The sequence below is a fragment of the Rhopalosiphum padi genome, chromosome 2, assembly GCF_020882245.1.
Source record: "Rhopalosiphum padi isolate XX-2018 chromosome 2, ASM2088224v1, whole genome shotgun sequence".
Classification (NCBI taxonomy): Eukaryota; Metazoa; Arthropoda; class Insecta; order Hemiptera; family Aphididae; genus Rhopalosiphum; species Rhopalosiphum padi.
The window spans coordinates 18258325-18280191 of NC_083598.1; the positions used below are offsets into that span (position 1 = coordinate 18258325).

Here is a 21867-nt window from a genome sequence, read left to right on the forward strand (position 1 = left end):
TCCATCGTTGGTGGATACCTATTATAATACAATCGTAATTAAAATTTGAAATCTTTGAAAACCTGACGGAGTACTCTCTATATAATAAATATATAATTATTATATATATAGCATAATCACCCCCTTTTATACTTTACATATATATTTATTCAAATCCTTTAATTCTCCTAAATTTAAGTTAAACACTATTTAATCAAATATTTTTTTATACCATTCCTGTGACGATAAAAACTTTTTTTTTCAAACCCATTTTATTGTAAATTGTTAATTACATGATTTTTTTAATAATCTGTTTATGTCCAAATAATACATTTAACAAATAGATTTTGAATGATTAAACTTAATAATATTCTTAAATACTTATTTAATATAAAATATTAATATAGGTGTTTAATATTTGATTTAGTACTTACTTATTATACTTAGATAATCAATATTTTCTAAAAAAATTTATTCTTTGTGATATAAATAAAAAAAAGTTAATTTAAATAATTTAAAAAAATGTTGTATAGTTACAAGTAATTTGTATACGAGTTCGATAAATATTTGTAAATATAGTACTTAAATCTAAAGTGTTTTAAAAATTCCAAAATACAGAATTTGAATACAATTATTATTTAGTGAAATAAGACGATTATCTACATACATTTAAAACAAAACACAAAGTTTAATTAAATGATTTGTTATATTCTATGTCTTCCCGATTAGTAATATTGAATATTATATACCTATGATATTATGCCTGATTAAAACACGCAGTCATTTTGCTATTAGATAAAATCTATCCATTTCCGTGAAAAATGTTGTGTAATTTTGGAACTCTGCTATAATTTCCATTGAAACAAACATTGCGTATTAAAAATCTCGCGAAACTCAGTCGTAGTACATTTAGAAATAAAACAGATCATACTTTGCGCGTCTAATGAAATACCCAACTTGGGAGAGTTGGAAGAACTAGCTTTTTAGCTCGGCCAGAATCTTCAGAAAATAATAGCCAAGGCCGGGTTATTGTATGCCATTCGTTTACACAACTTTTCACTTTGTGTAATATTTGTGTTACACCTCAAACTGTCAGTATATTGGGGTGTAATATTTTCAAATATACTGTGCGGTTGACAATTCTATAATAATGTAGGTGTATGTACTCTAAATAAAACAATTTAGTATTTTAAATATATTATATTTATTTCAATAGGTAATTACTAATGTGTGCGAAGGAGTCTACACACAATGAATTAATTAATGTAACTTCAACAGATACAAATTATTAGAACCTGGTAATGTAAATATTAAAGTATAATAAGTAAGAATCGTCTAGTGAGTATTTTGAAAACGACATTTCCATTAAAATATTTATAATAAAAAAGTATATGAATCATGGTCGTATGTAAAAAAATATATACAATAAAATGGCATGTGGTGCATAAAATATTTATTTGAAAATATTATTTGATCAACAACTCATTTATTTTGGTCTCAAATATTTTAACCCAGTATTAATTTAGATGATTTGTAATGCATGCTCTCTGAGGCAGCAGAGAATTTTAAAAGAATAATTTTCCTAAAACAATTTTGAATTAATTATTAAAAGATCTATAGATTCATAAATATTTATAAAAATGTCTTTAATATTATTATTTATGTCTTTGATATTATTATTTTACTTTTATAATAGCTATTGAGTTCTATATTAATTTTTATGATGTTTATAATAATTTTACAATGGTGTAAATTTTTTTTTATTTCAAATTTATTTTTGTGCTGAAGATCAATTAATAACTATATTTTTTTAGTAAAAAAATATTTCGATCATCGATCTCAAATTAGGTTTCTTGTAAAAACTGGTTTTTATTTCGACTCCATTCCTAATAAATAATTAAGTATTAAATATTTTATCATCACTTTTTTTCAAACATTAATAAGGTAACGGCGCAACGATAAATTACATTTTAACATGATTAAGTCTATAATTAGATATAACGAATGGGTAAATTTTTTATGTGTAGATAATTGTCACTGCAAATTTAATTTGGATAAATATATAATGGCAGGTTCTATTAGTTTAAACCCACATGTAGTATCTACCATGTTTTTAATTTGTTTTAACGAACCCTTATTAACATCAACAATTTAATTTTATACCGAAAAAATAAATCCTATTCGCAACATTAAATAATTAACAACGTAAAATTATTAAAAAATAACAATGTCAATACGATATATGATATTTAATTGATTCGACATTATTTCGTTCTTTCGAACTATTCAAAATCTATATTTTTTTTCAATCAATGAAAAATAAAAACTGTATATATTTTTTCAAACAAAAATCAAATTTCTACTTTTAAAATTAGCATTCCTAAGAATCTATACTATAATTTTTGAAAACCCGTAATTAATTTTCGAAAAGATTTATTTTATACGTTTTAATTTTATATAGAGTTTACTTAATTTGTAATTATTTACACTTTTTGTGTTTATAGATTATAATGAGGTATTAAAATAAATTAGGAATGTCCTTGATTAAATTAACAAAATATAACCTATAAATTTATATTATTTTAAATAATTAAAAAATTATGAGTTATTGCATACCTACAATACTATCATTTTACCAAATTAAATACGTATTTACTATCATTTTTTTTATCGCTATCTATAATATTGCATAGCACATAAAAATATATTAACTATAATAAGTGTCATGTTTTATTTATCAGTAATTTTGTGATAAATATTGTTCATTGATGATTTTGAAGTCAAATAAACAATTAACCATTTCACTAACAGATTCATATCGGCAAAAAAACAACAAACAACAGGCAACTTAAAACCGATTAGCACGTAGTACGCCAAATTATAAATTATAATATAATATAATATATTTATAATATAAATTATAAATTCTGAAATATCGACGGCTTATATTGTTTTAATATATTTTTTTATATTGGTAATAAAATGTTAGGTTTAACCGGGAAGGCTCTCTTTTATATATTTTCGAGTGTACTTCTCCATCAAGTAGGTCACTGACCACTGTATTCAATTGTGATTCAGTGATGAATAATTAAATGTATTAAACATTATTTTGAATAGATCACAGACTGAATATATATTTCTAAGTATAGTATATTTTATTATATATTTATATTGAAATTAATAATTAGTTTATAATTTAAAAAAATGTGTTTTATAGATAATAATATAATATGAAGTATAATGTAATTAATAATAAATCTTAAAAATAAAAGCCTCATAGACAATAGTATATATTATATAATAAATAGTATTAATATTACAAGGTTTTGAATTATTCCAAAATAAACACTATTTTTTTTTTTGAAAAGTATATTCAAATTTGAAGCTAACAATATTTTTTAAACACAACTAACTAGATTTTAAGTTGGTTTACCTTTTTGAATGACATGATACATTTCATTTCATACTCCAAAGCATAATAATTTTCTGAATTTTTTGATACATACAAATTAAATTTCATACAAATAGTTAATTAATTAGGTATAAGTATTTGAAATTTAAATAAGCAGAGTTATCAAGACTTCGGAATACTCCACGAAATGTAGTTCCTGAAGAATTCACTCATCTAAACTTCAAATATTTATAAACTTGTTAATATACTTAGAACTTGACCGAAACTCTAAGAAAAAGTTTGAAAAAAGAAAATATTCCATTTTAAGTATGAAATTATTAACACTACACCATTCAAAAAATTAAAAACTTATTTAATCTTATTTTCCTAATAAAGTGAAAAATATTTATATTTTAAATTGTTTAGTAGTATCTTCAAATTATGTATAAAATATATTTCCCAAAATCATAACACTTATTTATTGAAATAAATCAATGTGAGTCTTTAAAAAAATCGCATTTATAATTGTCAATTATAAAGTAAAACCGTTTGTAAAGCAATATTCTGCATTCCTAACACCTTTTAAATTTTTGAATTTTTTTAATATATAAAAATAGATAAGGTTAGAGTTTTTTTTTATAATTAAAATATTATGCTACTCGTATAAACATTCCAAGAAATATTCAACTTATTTTTCTTCAAAAAAAGATTAATATGCAAAAATAATCAACAAACAAAAAAATATTCTTTAGTTATCAAAAAGATACAAATGAAAAATAACACAAGACTCATTAATACGAAACATTGTGGACACCATATAACAATTTTCAAACAAAATTAAATTTAAAAATAATAATTACTTATAAAATGCTAAACGATTGTAAAATAACATTTTATAGATATCTCAAAATAAAACTATTGATAATAATAATTGAAAATTACAATAATCCAAGAGTATTTTTTTCACAATTTACAAAATATTCAAAGATAATATAATATGAAACTAAATATAAATTATTACCAAACTCTTGAAATATTATTCTTAAATAAAAAAACAATTATATAAAAATAATAGTAATAAATGAATTTATACCTTAAGAACTCTGTGTTTAATGAATAATTTTTATTTTCCACTTCCAGTATTAACCTACGTACACCTAACGATGATAATATGCAAAAACAAAAATATCTGTATTATGTATTATGTTATAGTCACGAGATAATTTAATTTTTGTGACATTTCATCTATATAAAATCACTATATATATATATATATATATATGTTTTATTCGCCAAATCGCCAACCTACAAATTTACTACCCGAACTGTACACAAGTGACCTGCTGTGCTTGCGATGTAACATAATAGATGAGATCTGTAGAAGTGGAAAAGTGATTTTTCAATCAAATTCAATTCATCTTGCACCACAAATCTATGAATACCAACAGCTGTTCGATATAGGTAACAAAATCAAGAAACGCGATACCACACAATATAATATAATATAATATAATGTAGTCAGTTAACAAATTTTGTTCACGTGAAACTCAAACGAACTGATTGCACGATGGAGGACGAGTATTATACAACATCATCGCATATACCATGTGTACCATAATAATGCATGCATATAATATTATACGTATAAAAGCGTGTCCCGCTGTGGGGAGATACGGTCGCGGTGGGTGTCCGATCGAGAAATCCTACGTCAGGCAATAGTAATAATAATTATCATAATATGATGATAACGATAATGATGATGAATCGGTTAACGGAGTCCGGAACCACTTGAAGGGATGTCCGTGTTGGACGGGCAGGCGGAGACCGAACAATTTCGGACAACGACAGTCCGCCCAGCAAGTGCTATATATATATATAATTATATATACGTGCACAACACACTCCAAATACGCATAACACTCGCGTCCGACGATGTTCCGACAATAATAATATTACTTATAAATAGGTACGCATCATCATCGATACGCACTCAAAATCATTGTCCGATTTCCGAGCACGTACTTCCGGAACAATCGCCGCTCGTTATTTCGTATTATAATAATACAGAGCCGCTCCGATATAGCATATTATCCATCTCTATACATTGCGCGCGGCTAATAAGTAATATTATATATTATAATCTATCTATATATCTACCTAAAAATTAATGTACGTTTGTACGAAGCTTATAGAATTTGGTAACTGCTGAACCAATTGGCACCAAATTCGGTACACGTGTTATTCGAAACACGAGAAATGTTCTTTGATTCATTTTACAAACCCTTTAAATTGGTATATGAATGCTCACACGTGAATTTTCTTTTGGCACACCAAAATCAAAATGTTTTTGGTTTATACGTATAATAATATATTATGTAGAGTTTTTTTGCCACTGATAACAGAAAAAATAAAATTGGTATAGGCAAGCCGACCCGCAATTCGCTGCTCTAGATTTTTTTTAAATAAAATAATATTCATTCTCTGTTATTCAAAATATATACAAAACAAAAGCCAATTTTCTGTATGTATGTAGCTTATAGACTCAAAAACTGCTCAACTGATTTTGAGGAAAATTTCGGATATTGTTCTAAGAGATTCCAGAAGATAATTTTAGAGAGTAGGTTGACACACATTCAAAAATATACCAAGTGGCGGATTGCCCATCCCGGTCAAATCAATTCATAAACCGAGGTACACGAATGCCAATAATTTTCCCGTGAATTGATGAACGCTAAAACCGAAATACACCTATGTAGCGTCATATTTTACATATTTGTTCATTTTTTCACGGACGAAGTCGGTCTGTACAGTTAGTATATTATTACGACTTTTGACATTTGTCGGGCGTCCCCGTGCACATAAGATGTTTTTAGTAGTTAATTCATTATGAGGCGCGTATAATATTATGCTACAGTGGAGTCGTTATCATCTCACTCAATACTCAAATGTGTTTTCAGCTCTCGTCGCTCAGGTCCTGATTAATTAAAATTCGGGCCACAGTGTACGATCTGATTTAAGGATCTAGTCTATGTACTTATTTAATTTAGTAAATACTCCCTACAAACAACTCTGGGAGGAGAGCAAACTCTTTTCAACTAATCCTCAACATAGGCGTCCATTGAGTAGCACTAAAATTATACTAAAAAATAAATATACGTATCAACCATTCACTAAAAGTAACACAACATCATTATTATGACGCGTAAAATATTAAATGTGATTAATTATTAGACTATTAACTAATCTTACTATCCTTTATTATTGAATAATATTTATACGAAAAAAGTCGTTTCTCATTAATTATCAGCAATTCATAATATTTAAATTAGACAATTTTTTTAACTACTTAACTTCAGAATTTATAATTTTTAAAACACAATATAATTTACTAAATTAATTATAATATAAGGTACAATTTTTTAATCAAAATGTTAATAACGACAATGATGATGTAAAAAGTAAAATTCACCTTGAGTGGCATAAACTATAAAATGTCTACACATATATTATTGCATTTCAGCCATTATTGGGTTATATGTATAGATAACTCTGCAGGCGTTCAATATTTAGTACTTAAACTGTTTTAAAATTGTATAATGTTGTTAAAAGTTGAAATATTGATTAATTATATTATATAATTTCTAAATCGTATAACTATCTAAAAATTTGTTTAACACAGGCAATAGTTATTATAATTTTCTTTTGGTCACTCTGCTCAAATAGTTTCTCAACATTGAAATATTTTATTCGAGATGTTTACATGATTTCATGTAAAAGGCAGAAAAAGAATATAGGAATAGGCACGAAAGAAACTATTCGATAAATTATAACACGTACATTTCTATGGACAACATTATTTTTATTTTATACATAGAAAAGAGGAGTATTAATTATTATAAGCTGAACAACAACAACAAATAATTATTTTTTATAAGTTAATGATAATAGTGCTATTATTATTCCTAATCATAACCTTGTTATTTAATAATTATTTAAAAAAAACAAAATTACATCATTTTATAATAACTTTATAAGTACTAACGTACTGTATTGTCAAGCTACTAATATATTTATGAAAAAAAAAATTGTAGGTATAGTTTTGTAAGATATATAGACATAAATAAAAATTACTTGACATTGGAGGTATTTTGTACATGTATTTTTCATTTGCGTTAATTTGGGATTGTGTCTTCTGTATATCCATCTGCACTCTGCAGTCTACACCTTTCACCCTACTTGATACTGTCAACCTGACGCGTCGTACGATTTAAATGTATCGATTTGCTACAATAGTTTAAAACTTGATTTTTTTTTTCATTTTAAAGAGCAAATAAAAACATGTTCAAAACTTTACAAATAGGTATGTTTTTGGAATTTAGCACTTAAAGAATTTTTAATTCTCATATTCTCCAGCCATCGTTCATCTTTATTAAAATGACAATATTATATACGCTCATCTACTTAAAGATTATCGTGAATATTAATTTATAATTTTACTAGTTTTACTAGATTATAAAACGATAAGTTATTTTGATTCGTTATTATGTATTATTGTTATTGCTTATGTATTATTATAATTCTTAATTATTTCTTCATTTTTTAATATTTTCGAACATTGAAAAAAAATTGAACAACATTAATCATAACATTGATATACAATTAGTAAAGTGTACATTAAAATAAATAAATTATTTCATACGTACTAATTATAATTGTTTTTTACTCGGAATTCCCAAAGGAAAAAAGATTTATCAGCTGAATAGTATAAAGTGCAAGATAGTACCTGCCCAAAACGATTCTGACATTTAGTCCTTAGGGTGCAGTGGAGGTGACTTTCCAAACCTTCTACAGAATAATAATTGTACCCAATAGAGGTAAATAGAGTTAAATATTCTAATTATTATTTATAATAACTAATGTAAGTGTAATCATTAATATTTATTGTTTTTATAATTATAACAAACCTTTTTTCTTATAATACTTTTATTTAATAACTGTTTTTACTATAAATCTATGTTTAATAAGTATAGTGTAATATATAAGTATATAAATATTTTATTTTATTTTAATAATTTATTAAACTATTTAATTACAAATCTCTTTTAATTATTAAGATAAAAACTTTATTAAAATCAATATAAAATATAACATATAACATATTATATAGGTCTATATAATCGAGTATCTTTTTTTTACCTTAACTTAATAAAACTTAAGTACCCATTTTGTATGTTCTAAATTTATTTAATTACAATCTAAGTAATATTTAATATAATAACAAGGTAAAATTTAAATCAAAATATATTACCAAAGTGTATTATATATAATTATTATATTAATATAATCCAAATTCCAAAGTATTTTATTAAATAAATGTACAACTTTTAAATAAAGTAAAGACATAATTAACCATTTAAAAAATATATTCAAATAACGAAACAATTATGCAATTCTAATTTTTTAATTTTATACAAGTTAGAATAAGTTTTAAAAATGCTTATAGTATATTAATACCTTACCATACATAATCCATAGCTTTCATAACAATAAAATAAATGAAACAATCATTTTGTATACTTAACTTTACTACAATATACGTTTAAAGCTACAATTAATTAATGATTGTTATTAAGAAAATACCTATGAACTTATCGATAATATATCATTTTTTTAATATCTTGTAGATCATATAATTTAATAAAAATAGTATTATAAAATATATTACATTAAATAAAATAATGGTCATTACAGTCATTTCTAAACATCATATTATTATATATCTGTATTCTGTTTATACTATTATGTTATTCAGAATATTGAGCAAAGTGTAATATTGTAGTTAACTTTGCCCGTAACATTTTATCATTGTTCATCATATTCTGTGCTCTAAAAATATTTTTTTTAACTTGCAACTAATAACACGTGATTGTTGTTATTCTTGAATCCTACGCATATTTTAAGTATTATAATATTAATATTATTTTATCAATCAACTAAATAATAACATGTAGATTTGCAATATTTATATTATAATTAACAATCATCTGTGAAAAGAAATGTTACAATTCTGCTTTTATTTAGTTTTTTTTACGTTTTGTATTTTGATCGAGTTAGACAGTGACACAGTGTGATTTAGATAATATGAGATTTCGGATATTCTCCATTAGAACCAATATCAGATATATTTGGTATGTATAGAACCCCCTCCTCTCTTAATATAAAGGACATACTTTCTTATATTGTTTTAAATTTTCAAGCACACAAACTTTACATTTCGAGACAACAAGAACAGCACAAACATTTCAGCATAATAAAGAACAGGTAGATTTAGTTTTTGAATTATTAAACATGAAATTAATCATATTATTTTGTCTATATTTTAGCCTAAAAATCAAGTGAAAATAATTAGTGTAAGTTTTCTATGACTTGGAATGTTATATTATACGATATTTTATGTAGCATTGAACTCACGTTTCGTATTCAACAAAATACAATAACGGAAAGTCATAACATAATTATTATTTTCTTGTACCAGCAATTCAAAAATTTAAAATCAAATATTTACTTGGCACACGTAGGTCATTTGTTGCCCGATATTTTTTAATCCGTTTTCTGTGTTAAAAATATCATTATATTATGTGTCGCTATTCAAATCAATATTTACACTTTATATTTGTATCAAAACGTTACCACAATGACCTTCTAAATAAATGTAAACTTCTTTACGAATATATTTAGGTCCAGAGAAATTAAATAGGTATATTAATTTCAAATAGACTGGTTGTTTTTAAAACAATAATTACTAGCTTATAATGACAAACGACTTATATTTATTGTATATATTGTATCGTATACCACGTACTTAAAGTATTTATAAATTATAATAACCTATTCAAAACAAAGATAAAGTAGACTAGATATTCTTTCAGGTTTTAGAAGCATATTCATAATAAGATATTATATTATATCATCACTGGATCGATTAAACTGTTTAATAATTGCACAATCGTAATTTTTCTTAAAAAATTTGTTGCATATCACGACAAAGCCAAAACTTCAATTTTATGTTGTAGGTATATTTTTGCATATTTAAGTATTTCCTGCCTTTTTAAATATATTTAGTTTTATAATAGCTTCTTGAACAATATTTCTTTGTTGGGAGGAGGGGGCTATTTTTATTCAATTTTATTTTGAATAACATTTAGACTATAATTTAAAATCCTTGAGGTTATTTTGTATTACTAAAGAAGTCAGTGACAAACTTTTATTTTTAAAATAATAACCTCTCTTTTTACTAAAAATTATTAGAGGGTACTGTTTATGTACCTAATTAAAAATGATTATAAATTATAAAAATGTATGGAATATAGATAAATATTAATGATCAATATTTTCAAATTACTAAAGCCCTCATAGTTTTAATACCCTTTACTAAGGACCTATCACTATTTGTACACAAAGTTTTAAAAAAGTAAAAATTGCTAGTTTGAGTTTCTATTTCAGTACTTCAACATTTAAAAAAAATTTATTTGCTAATTAACAATTTAAACAGGTATTTGGTAATTGAAAAATAGAATTTTGTATTTCTACCGTAAACTTTAAATAGAACCAAAAAATACCTAAATATTATATTAAATAAATTTAAAAATTCCAAAAATAAGATTTGAATTTACCTCCATTAACAAAGAAGAAAAATAGGTAAGCGTTCTTGGAAAATGATTCTGTATATTATCACACGAAAGCATTCTGATCCATAAATATAGCAGATCAGTGTTTACTTTTTATTTTATATACAAAATTTTTATTCGAGAAATGTTTATGATTATTCGAGACGCATATACATAATTCTTCAATACCTACGTCATGCAAAAATAACAAATCAGTATGTGTATCATTCATTAACGTATTTTTAACAGCATTTTTCTATATCACTTAACCTTGAAAACAATTTCAATAATAATTGGCTTATAACATTCATCCTTGAACTTCCACGTCAAAAGTCAAACACGTGTGTATTTTCTATTTAATTTGGTACTATCGGACGTAAAAATTTGGTGAAATATGTTAGTATTTATTTATTTATTTATTTATGCGGGCATAGTTAGTAAATAACTCGTAATTATATATATGTACTGACATTTAATTTTTTTACTTTTTATTACATTTACAATTTTTACCGGAAAAAAATCGTATTAATAGTGTACAATACTTATTTTCATTTTCTATGCGATCGCTCTATTTTAGATTAATTTAAAAAGTTCTCGAATGATCATAATTTTTTTTTTGGTATACGTCGTTTGAAACAAAATCACGTTTATTTACAAAAATGTATAATACATTTCTCATCTCCATATTATTTAGTTTAAATAGATTTTTTTGTACACATATAAAAGTTATAACTTTTTGATCAATGTACAAAAATTAAACTACCATTGTTATTGTATTACATTTTTAGTTTTATTTTTAACAATTAATAATATCATTGATTATAAATACAGACGACTCGCAATAACTCGAAGTTAAAGGGGGATGAAATGTAATTAAAAAATCAATAAATTTAGATAAGTTGGAATAATATTCACCAAATATTAACATGAGTATTTTCTAAATAACAAAACAATATCAAATTGTTTGATTCTTTTTGAGCTATTTATTGACATTTAAAATTTCCAACTTTTTATTTCGTTTTATGTGTAATAAAATCTTTTATTGTTAGTGAGTAAAAAAATTTAAAACTTAAAATAAGGTTCTTTATAAAATATTATTACAGTATACAGTAACTAAAAAATGTCGAAAATACAGCCTTATAGTAGAAATAAGGGGGCTCTCATTTCAAAAACAATAAATCTCAATAATTTAATGTAATATGATCTTAAATAAATTTTAAAAGTTTAAAAACCTGATTTTAATTAACTGTATTAGATATATAATAAGGGGGTGACCATGCTTGATGAATCACCTAACCTTGTATACTGTAAATTGAATACTATATTGCACACCGTTGTTTGACACCAGTGCATATTTTTATTTGCAAAAATTCGTTGCACGTTGTCATGTAGCATGTACATAATATTACTGTATATTTACCAATAAAATGTCCATAAATAAAATAATAATAACAACAATAAGTGCGTGTTGTCCAATAACACCGGTATTTGTGCAGTTGCGAATATGTGATTTATGATAAAAAATAAAAATCAATTAATAAATAAATTCAAACACGTATACGAAAGCCAGCGAGTTACTACTTCCTTATACGTCCCGAACGATTTCGTTATCGACCGACCGCGATAATGATGTATAACAACAATAATTTTCATAATAACAATTATGTATTATGCGATATTTCTGGCGCAATCATATTAAACGCGTTTCGATATTGAAATATTCATACAACTTAGACAAAAGTCAATAACGATATATATTTATTATATTATTTATCCAATAACAATATCATCCTACTATCGATCATAATGTTATTAAATTATCCCCCACCCTACCTCGCGACTCGTCGTCCAGACCGCGTATAATGACTCGCGAGGCAAACCGTCTGCACAGTATATATAGTACTACTCCAAAATGCCTAAAGTCGTAACGCTCAAGCGCGTGTTTTGCTTTTTATCTTCTAAATTACAATTCGTTCACTATTATATAATATGATAAATTAGCTATATCTAATAATAATAATATGTGCTGTGTATGTTTGTTCGTTTACTAATTATTATTACCTACTACAACCCTCGAAGATATCTTCGACCATCGTACCAAGTAATCGGCATTTATGAAACCGTTTTTTGTTGATAGAAAAGAAAAATTCGATACGGTTATAAATTAAGCGATGCTTGGCTATAGTGGTGTCTGCACAGAATAAAAAACGGTCTCACACCGATCGAGTAACATCGTTCGAGTCCATTTTACATTTCACCCCCCCCCCCTTTAAAATGATCGTCTACAACTTGATCGGAGCTCTAACGTCCGATTCGAACACGCTGTGGGTGGCACTGCTCTCGCTCACGGTCCTCGGTCTGTACTTTTTGTACTCCGACAAATTGTCCAAAAATCGTGGACGACAGATTTCACTGTTGCCATCGATCACAAGAAGCGAATGGGCTTCATTGAATGTGTCACTGAAACTAGCCAGTTTCGGGCCACGAGGTACGTACAGTTGCATATTACTATATCTTATAATAACTATATATCATGCATGGATGTGTGATATTATGATGAGCCTTTATTAATTTTCATTAAAAAAAAATAAAATATCAACTATATTATAACACTCTAAAGTATATTATATAAATATTACCACTCGTGAAATATATCTATGCGTAGCAATTTTCTGGTATCATTCTCATGTATCCCAATTTTTCATTTAAAAATTAATTTATTCAAATTCTAAATTTATAAATTTTTAACTAGGTTTATTTAGATAAAAAATTAAAAACTACTGTTTTCAGCAAGAACCCTTCTAGTACCCTATTTATTGTGAATTATTTAGAAGATGATTTTGTTAAAAATATTCTTGAGACATTAAGTTATCTATTTTGGTGAACTAAGATTAACATATCCATCATCCGCTATAATATGTTTAAATCAATGAGGGCTATAATATGATTTTAAAACTACAGTAATTACTAATATTATCTATCAACATATTATAATATATTTTTTTAATTATTTGAGTACAATAAATACTAGTTTTAATATTTTATCTATTTTATATTTTTGTAAAACTATTATTGAGGAATATCAACTATAGTCTAGACTCTAGAAACAGCTTACAACAAAAAGCATAGCTTATAATATTTGATAAAAAAAAAATTGAATCACAACAGACACTCATTAAATAGTATGATGAAAATCTAAGTTGTTGAAAATAGTATAGTCTTTATAAGTAAAAAAAAGTTGAGCGTAATATTATTACACAGTACTCATAGATAGATGCTACCCCTAAACACTCGCAACTTGCATATATTTGTATAATACAACCACGACTTCGTGGATAACGTAGTACTAGAACTTATTTTATAATTTTTTTTTAAAACAGAACTATGAACCAAAACCGAAAATATCATTAATGTATTTTGTTGGAACATTCAAAACACGATTGATTACTATCGTAACATTAAATGTGTTCGTTTGTAATGTTATAATAATATATAAATACTAAACGATAGCGCGGTTTGAGGACATGATGATATTAAATGTAAAATAATATATTAAAATATTATTATTTAACGTACACGGCGTTGAGTTTAGATAAAAACCCGACATAATTGTATTTCGAATGTATAGATACCGTGATCTATTTTACAGATATTTTGCCGTTTTTCGATAGCGTTATCAAAAAGTACGGGTCACTGATCCATTTGAAAATCATAGCACGTCATTATGTCATCATAAACGATCCAGACGATATAAAGGTATGTCGACGTAATGATATTATAATATTGATATACAGCTCTCTGATAACGCGGGGGTGTGACTCAAGATTGGGGCATCGCCCATTTGCGTCAAAAAAAATAACAATTCGTTTTGAATATAGCCCATCTAGGCAAAAGAAAAAAATGTACCTACGTTTTTTCGTACCACCCATTTGCACTTTATCTGTGTTATACAACGATTTAATATGATAATAATAATCAATTATATAAACGTCATATTTTTTAACATTATATCTAATAGTTATAATACAAATTTAACTACGTAAAACTACCAATAACTAAGAATATTTTCACACTCACCGACAGTTTGTACTATTATCGATGGTGACTATAATCAATATGGCGAATATTACTCCAAATAACTCAATAATTTAGTAAGGGTTTTTTTGTGTGTATATTATTTTACTGAATAATACCCAGAACACCTTATAATTTTAGTTTACATATCTTCCATAACTATTGCAGAGTTATACGCAACTAAACATCACAGGTCTTTTGTGATTGTAATTATTGGCTATTTATAATTATACTAAACATTAAGCCTAAATGAAGCATAAACGCACTAGAGATGATATAAATAATTTAATAAGTTAGTTTATTTTTTAAAGACAAAATGGAACCTAATTAACGTAAAAAACACAAAATAATAATAAAGTAGTTTAAAAATAAAAATATATAACAAGGAAATAAATGTTATGTTTATTTAATTAATTAATCAGATTTTCAAAGTGTTCCCTACCTGACTGCAAACAAGCTTGAGCTCTAAATGAAACAATTTATGTAGTCCTTTGTGTAGACCGATATTGGATTCTAAGAAAACTAAGATAGAGACCATTAACAGCGTATAACTCTGCAATTATGGAAGATATGAAAACCAAACGTATAAGGTATTTTAGGTATTATTCAGTAAAATAATACACAAACCAAAAACCCGTACTAAATATTAAATTATTTGAAGTAATAGGTACGAGATTTACTTTTAAAAATTCTAGCTTTTGATAAAAAATGTTTACTTTTTTCAATCTAATAATAATAATTTGCATTTTGCATAATTTCTGGTTTAATTGCATAATATATTGGTGGATAGGATAATAAAATAGTTTTAAAAAAAAAAAATCATGTTGAAATGTTGAAAAATCTCGGAGAAACATAAAAAAATACGTGATAGGTTTGGTTTTGTTTAAAAAAAGTTAAATTTTAAAGGGCATTTCTTTATCGTTTTAGATATACTTTCGTATAACGTCGGTCGGTCACTTCCCCCGGAACACATTGTATATTATATTATAAACACTGGAAATCATTGTTTTTTTTAGAAATGATAAATTTCTGTTAAGAATTTTGAACTATAATATAATCTTAAAAATTAATTAATTGTATTATAATTGTATTATCATGCTATTTATACGCTTCGTGATTTTTTTTTACGAACAATTTAATTTTATCTCATCTTGTAAAATATATTTCCTGGTTTATTTTTACTGTACAAAGTGTCATTGATATGCAAATGAAAATAGACAACATAAAGTGTCCATTTACCGGTATAAATGTGCAAAAAAAGTTAAATTTAACTATAATAAAAATATGGTTATTTAAAAAAAAATAAGTGTAATTAATTATTATTTAAAATAAAAATGTGTACTTATTATTGACAATTGTCTTTAAAAATGTATATTATTAATTATCGGGGTTTTTAAAGAAAAAAATGTGTTTTATTAACTATTATTATAGTCTATAGTTTGAAAACAATTTTTATTATACATTTATAATTATTGATATATATTTAATCTATTATTATAGTGTAAAATCACTCTAGGTATAGTCATTGGAAAAAAGTACCTTTTTTACTTTGGCACTAATAAGTGTACCCAAAATGAACAATTTTTTTTGGCGCAGATGAACGATTCTCCTGAACTACGGTTATCAATTTGAAATAAACCAGTTACCTAATGCATAATACGTATATAATATAGTAGTTTTGCGTTGTTGATTGTTGCGGGCGTATATGAAATGTATATGTACATATTGTAGGTACTACTATCAAGCGTACAGCACATTACGAAAGGACCCGATTACGAGATGCTTGAACCATGGTTGAACAAAGGGCTATTAACCAGCACGGGTACGTAAATTATTATTTTAACAATCATATTATTGTTATACGCACACTTCTATCGTTATAATACTATTATACATGTGCGTAATTCTACATAAAAAAAAAAAAACTTGAATTCATAAAACAAAAATTTTCGATAATCGGTTTCTATCAATTATACCTAATTATTTAAGAACGTATTGACTAGTTTGTATTTGATATTTTGAATGTGTACGATTTCAAAGATGCATAGGCACGAAATGTTTATTTTAAATTTAAGTGTTGACAATAATCATAAAATTACAAAAAATGTACAAATTATTTTACAGTTAGAATCTTATAAAATATTCAATTTTTTCATTCGGGTAATATACTGAAAAATAATTATCCAATTTACTTATTTATTTATATTTGTGAGTTATTAGAGAAAAATAATTGAAATACATGGCATCGTAAAATATAGATATATCAATACATTATTATCCACAATTTATATTTATACTATAAAATAAATTGTTATTACATTCGTTTACAGATCAAAAATGGCATTCTAGAAGAAAACTGCTAACAAACACTTTTCATTTTAAAATTTTGGAAACTTACGTGCCGTCGCTTAATAAGCATTCCCGTTCGTTAGTCAAAAATCTCATCAGCGCGTCAGACAATGGTAAATCCATAGCAGATATTGACTCCCACGTAACTCTCTGTGCTTTGGACATCGTATGTGGTAAGTCTTTTTTTAACACGAACACGTGTTTCGAATATATCTCATGATTTCATAATCCCAACAAAACTAATACAAAATTCCAAATTCTACATACAATAGTAAATTAAAATATTTCAACCCTAAAGAATTATATCATAATAATTTTAAAATATTATAATACTTTTATTTTTTTATGTTTAATATATGTACAGAAACAATCATGGGTGTAAATTTACGTACTCAAGAGGGTAAATCGACTGATTACGTTAAAGCGATCAAAAAGTAAGTAAATCATGCACTACACGGTTACGTCACATTAAGATGTTTCATTATAGTTTAGTTTTTAATCCTTGTTATTTCTGTAGTGTCAGTCACATACTGATCAAACGTATTTTTACGTTTTGGTATTGGAACGAAATTGTTTTCAACCTTAGTAGCATTGGCAGAGAATTTCGTAAATCATTAAAGTTATTACACGATTTCACAGAAAATGTAATCACCATACATACTTTTTTAGTCATAATATTATGTATATTTTTACTATAGCGTTTTTTTAAATATAATTTAGGTCATAAAGGAGAGACGAAAAATATTAGAAAACGTGGAACAAAAAAAAACCGATGGAAACGGTAAGACTATAATATTTCAGGTATATGAATGAATTAACATAAATCATCACAAGCAGGAAAGAAACAGATATATTCGTTTTTGGACCTTCTTGTCGGTGTTTCCAAAGAAAATCCTGGCACGATGACCGATAAAGATATACGAGAAGAAGTGGACACGTTTCTTTTCGAAGGACACGACACGTCCTCAATAGCTATTACTATGGCTATAATTCATTTGGGACTCGATCAAAACATACAAGTAAGTAAAATACTAGCAACAAAATATTATTAACGCATTCTATACTTTACTCGTCAACATATAATATATATATTTATATATTACGCTCAAAATGTAGTCATGTTCAATTCGGAACTAAATATTTCTGTTCAGTTTTCAATATAAAAAAAATACTTGAACGGATTTATATCATCACAATAAGCGATCGAATAAAGCGTTTGAAATATATAATATTATTATTTTTGCACATTTTTTTTTTATTTAAACGCCAAATGTCGACCCCTAAGTCATATAAAAATATAAAATGCTTAATATTTATACTCATGACAGCAGTTTTTTTTTTTTTTTTTTTTTTATTCGGACAAACTACTTATTTTTTTAATTCAATTTGTGATGTCAAACAGAATTTGGTCAGAGATGAGCTGTACGAAATATTCGGCGACAGCGACCGAGACGCAACAATGGAAGACCTCAAAGCGATGACAAATTTAGAAAGAGTGATAAAAGAGACAATGCGACTTTATCCGAGCGTGACGGGTATCACGAGAACTCTCAAAGAGCCGCTCCGCCTCGGTATGTGTACAATATTATATGTATAATTTAGTTGAAAGAGTATGTAATTACATTCGTTATGCGCTAAATACGATTTAATTGCGTCGTGTTAAAGTACTGTTCGCGTACGATAAATCATTTTGTAATAATTTAATTTTACAGAAAAGTATACGATACCTGCTAAATCGGTTATGGTGGTCGTCCCTCATCTGTTGCACCGCGACGAAAACATTTATCCCAATCCGGAAAAATTCGATCCTGACCGGTTTTTGCCGGATCAGTGCAACGGACGCCATCCTTACGCGTACATACCGTTCAGCGCCGGGCCAAGGAATTGCATAGGTACTAACAAATCAAAGCTGGTATTGTAAAGGATTTTTTTTATGATATTATTGAGTACATAGCATCAGAAGTACAAAACCCTATTCAGACGTCAAATTAGGAATCATAAAATTGTTAATTATTTTTTGCACTATTCTGACTATAACAGTTCTTTCGGCATTTTTTAACAGTTGTATCAATAAGCATACAATAACCTTGGTATTTTTATTTACATCTAAATATGTTTTTTAAATATTGATTCTTGGTAGATATTAAACACGTTAGATTTAAGAGGACGCTATACCCGCATGTGTTGTCTCTGTCTTATAAACGCGTAACATAGTTAAAAACTGTTTTGCACGAGACAACTTTACTCCCTCGATATTTATATCAAAATTACAAACATTTTAAATCGCATTGAGAAGAACTTTACCTGTGTTGTAGCGTTTTAATTTTTTTGATAGTGTTAACCAATAATTTTTAATAATTAAATGAAAAAAACCTAAAGTTCTCAAACCGGTAACTTTAATTGCATTCATGTTATCAAATAAAAAATAAAACGCTACGACACACGTAAAGTTCTTCCCAATGGGATTTATAATTTTGGTTGTTTTGATTAAAATATCGAGGGAGTAAAGTTGTCCCGCGCAAAACAGTTTTTAACTATGTTACGCGTGTATAAGACAGAGACAACACATGCGGGTATAGCGTCCTTTTAATCTACCGTGATTTTAAGACGCAATCACTTTTACAAGTCACTCAATATTACGATATATTCTTAATTTAATTTTGTATTTAAAAAAAAAACCAATAAAAATGTTTAAATACTATTTTTTGTTTATAATGGACTGTAAAACTAAAAACTAATCATTGTTTTAGATTGTTTTTTCAAAATTTTTATTAGGTTATTTTTATTTTTAATCTATATTTGATATTATTTTTAAGTTATATTTTTAGATTTTTAAGTCGTAAAATAAATGTAGCTTTTAAATGTTGGCAATTCCATAATAGTAGAATGAATGTCGACTGATAATATATATATATATATATATCGTGAATATATGACAATTTTATATTAAAATTATATTTAAATGTGTCACTGTGTCAGATTATTGTAATACACTCTATATAGTATATATACAACGCTTTTCGGTTAATATAGAATCTTTTTAGAATAAATAATTAACTTATACCACTTAATTACAGGCCAAAAGTTTGCTATGTACCAAATGAAAACAGTATTGTCCACGATCTTGAGGTACACGATCGTAGAGACGTTGGGAACGCAAAAGAGCATCGTCATCAGTACACAGTTGATAATGAGAGCGGATTACTTGCCAAGCGTGAAAATAACACCAATTTCCAACAAGAGTATCGCACGTCATATATTATGTTAACTATTAATTATATCATCATAATAATTTAATTTGGATGTAAATATCATGTACATACTATATATATATATATATATATATATATATCATGCATATAACACAACATATTTTACGTTTTCAATTTTAATTTAAACGAGCCATATAAGCCTCTACCACCAAATACATAATTTAGGATAGTAATTGTCAGGATATATGCTATAAGACTGTTTTAAAATTTGGCTATTGTTAATATTGAAAGATAATATATTGTCAATTTATTAAAGAATGTCGATAAATCGGAAATACAGGTATAATATAAGATATGAAGTTTGTTTTAAAATAACATTTTAATTTTTTGATTAAAATATTCATACTTATACCTATTATAAATATAAATAAATATGAATGTAAATGTGTATATTTTTGTAGGTCATTTATAAATAAACCAATCTAGTAGTGTTTGTAAAATGTAAGATATTTTCAATATAAAGATTGGTCTTATTAATAATTATGACTATGTGCACGCAAAGTATTATACATCGCTTGAGTTGATGTAAATCATTACAAAACTAATGATTGGCAATAATTGATTTTTATTGAAGAAATCATTGAGAAACAATTTAAAATATGTTTTTACCAAACAAACTATTTTCTTAAATAAATATTAAATTTAAATTTAAATTATTTCATGTTATTTTAAAATGTTTTCTTTCAAACTTCATTTTTTTTTTCGAAATGTGTATTATTAACTATATATATATTAATATATTATATTATATATTCTAATTATATTAGTGCTTTAACTCAGATTATTTTATTTTATTTCACAACTTAATAAAACATTTATAGTTTATTTCATAATAATGTGTTATTTCTATTGCACGTAAAAACAAATCATTTCTTAGGAAAGTATAATAATATAAGAGGACAATAATTGTGTTACTTATTAGTTATTAATTAAAACTATTATCACCGAGTCCCTTGGATTTATATTTCTTCATTGATTTTGTAATAAACATATGAATTAATAAAAATTAATATTATCATTAATTTGATTTAAATCAACAACCTAAGTATGAATTTGTATTTTAAATATAATATATAAATATCATAATATTTCTTGTAACATAAAATTAATATTTTTCACTATTTACCATTTCATT

The 21867-nt window shown here is 25.6% G+C and overlaps 1 protein-coding gene and 1 long non-coding RNA gene across 2 annotated transcripts; both read left to right on the top strand.

Annotated features, from left to right (window-relative positions):
• Positions 1 to 9369: 9369 nt before the first annotated feature.
• Positions 9370 to 10526, top strand: LOC132921681 (uncharacterized). The gene is made up of 3 exons (XR_009660926.1): positions 9370 to 9558; positions 9628 to 9691; positions 9754 to 10526. It is a non-coding gene; the product is annotated as an uncharacterized LOC132921681 (long non-coding RNA).
• A 2262-nt stretch (positions 10527 to 12788) lies between these two features.
• Positions 12789 to 21116, top strand: LOC132921672 (cytochrome P450 4C1-like). The gene is made up of 11 exons (XM_060984823.1): positions 12789 to 13525; positions 14687 to 14793; positions 16843 to 16933; positions 17442 to 17633; positions 17825 to 17894; positions 17978 to 18104; positions 18181 to 18241; positions 18298 to 18479; positions 18863 to 19031; positions 19173 to 19352; positions 20538 to 21116. The coding sequence occupies exons 1-11, from the start codon at positions 13312 to 13314 to the stop codon at positions 20726 to 20728; spliced, it is 1584 nt and encodes a 527-aa protein (XP_060840806.1). The 5' UTR covers positions 12789 to 13311; the 3' UTR covers positions 20729 to 21116.
• Positions 21117 to 21867: the final 751 nt, after the last annotated feature.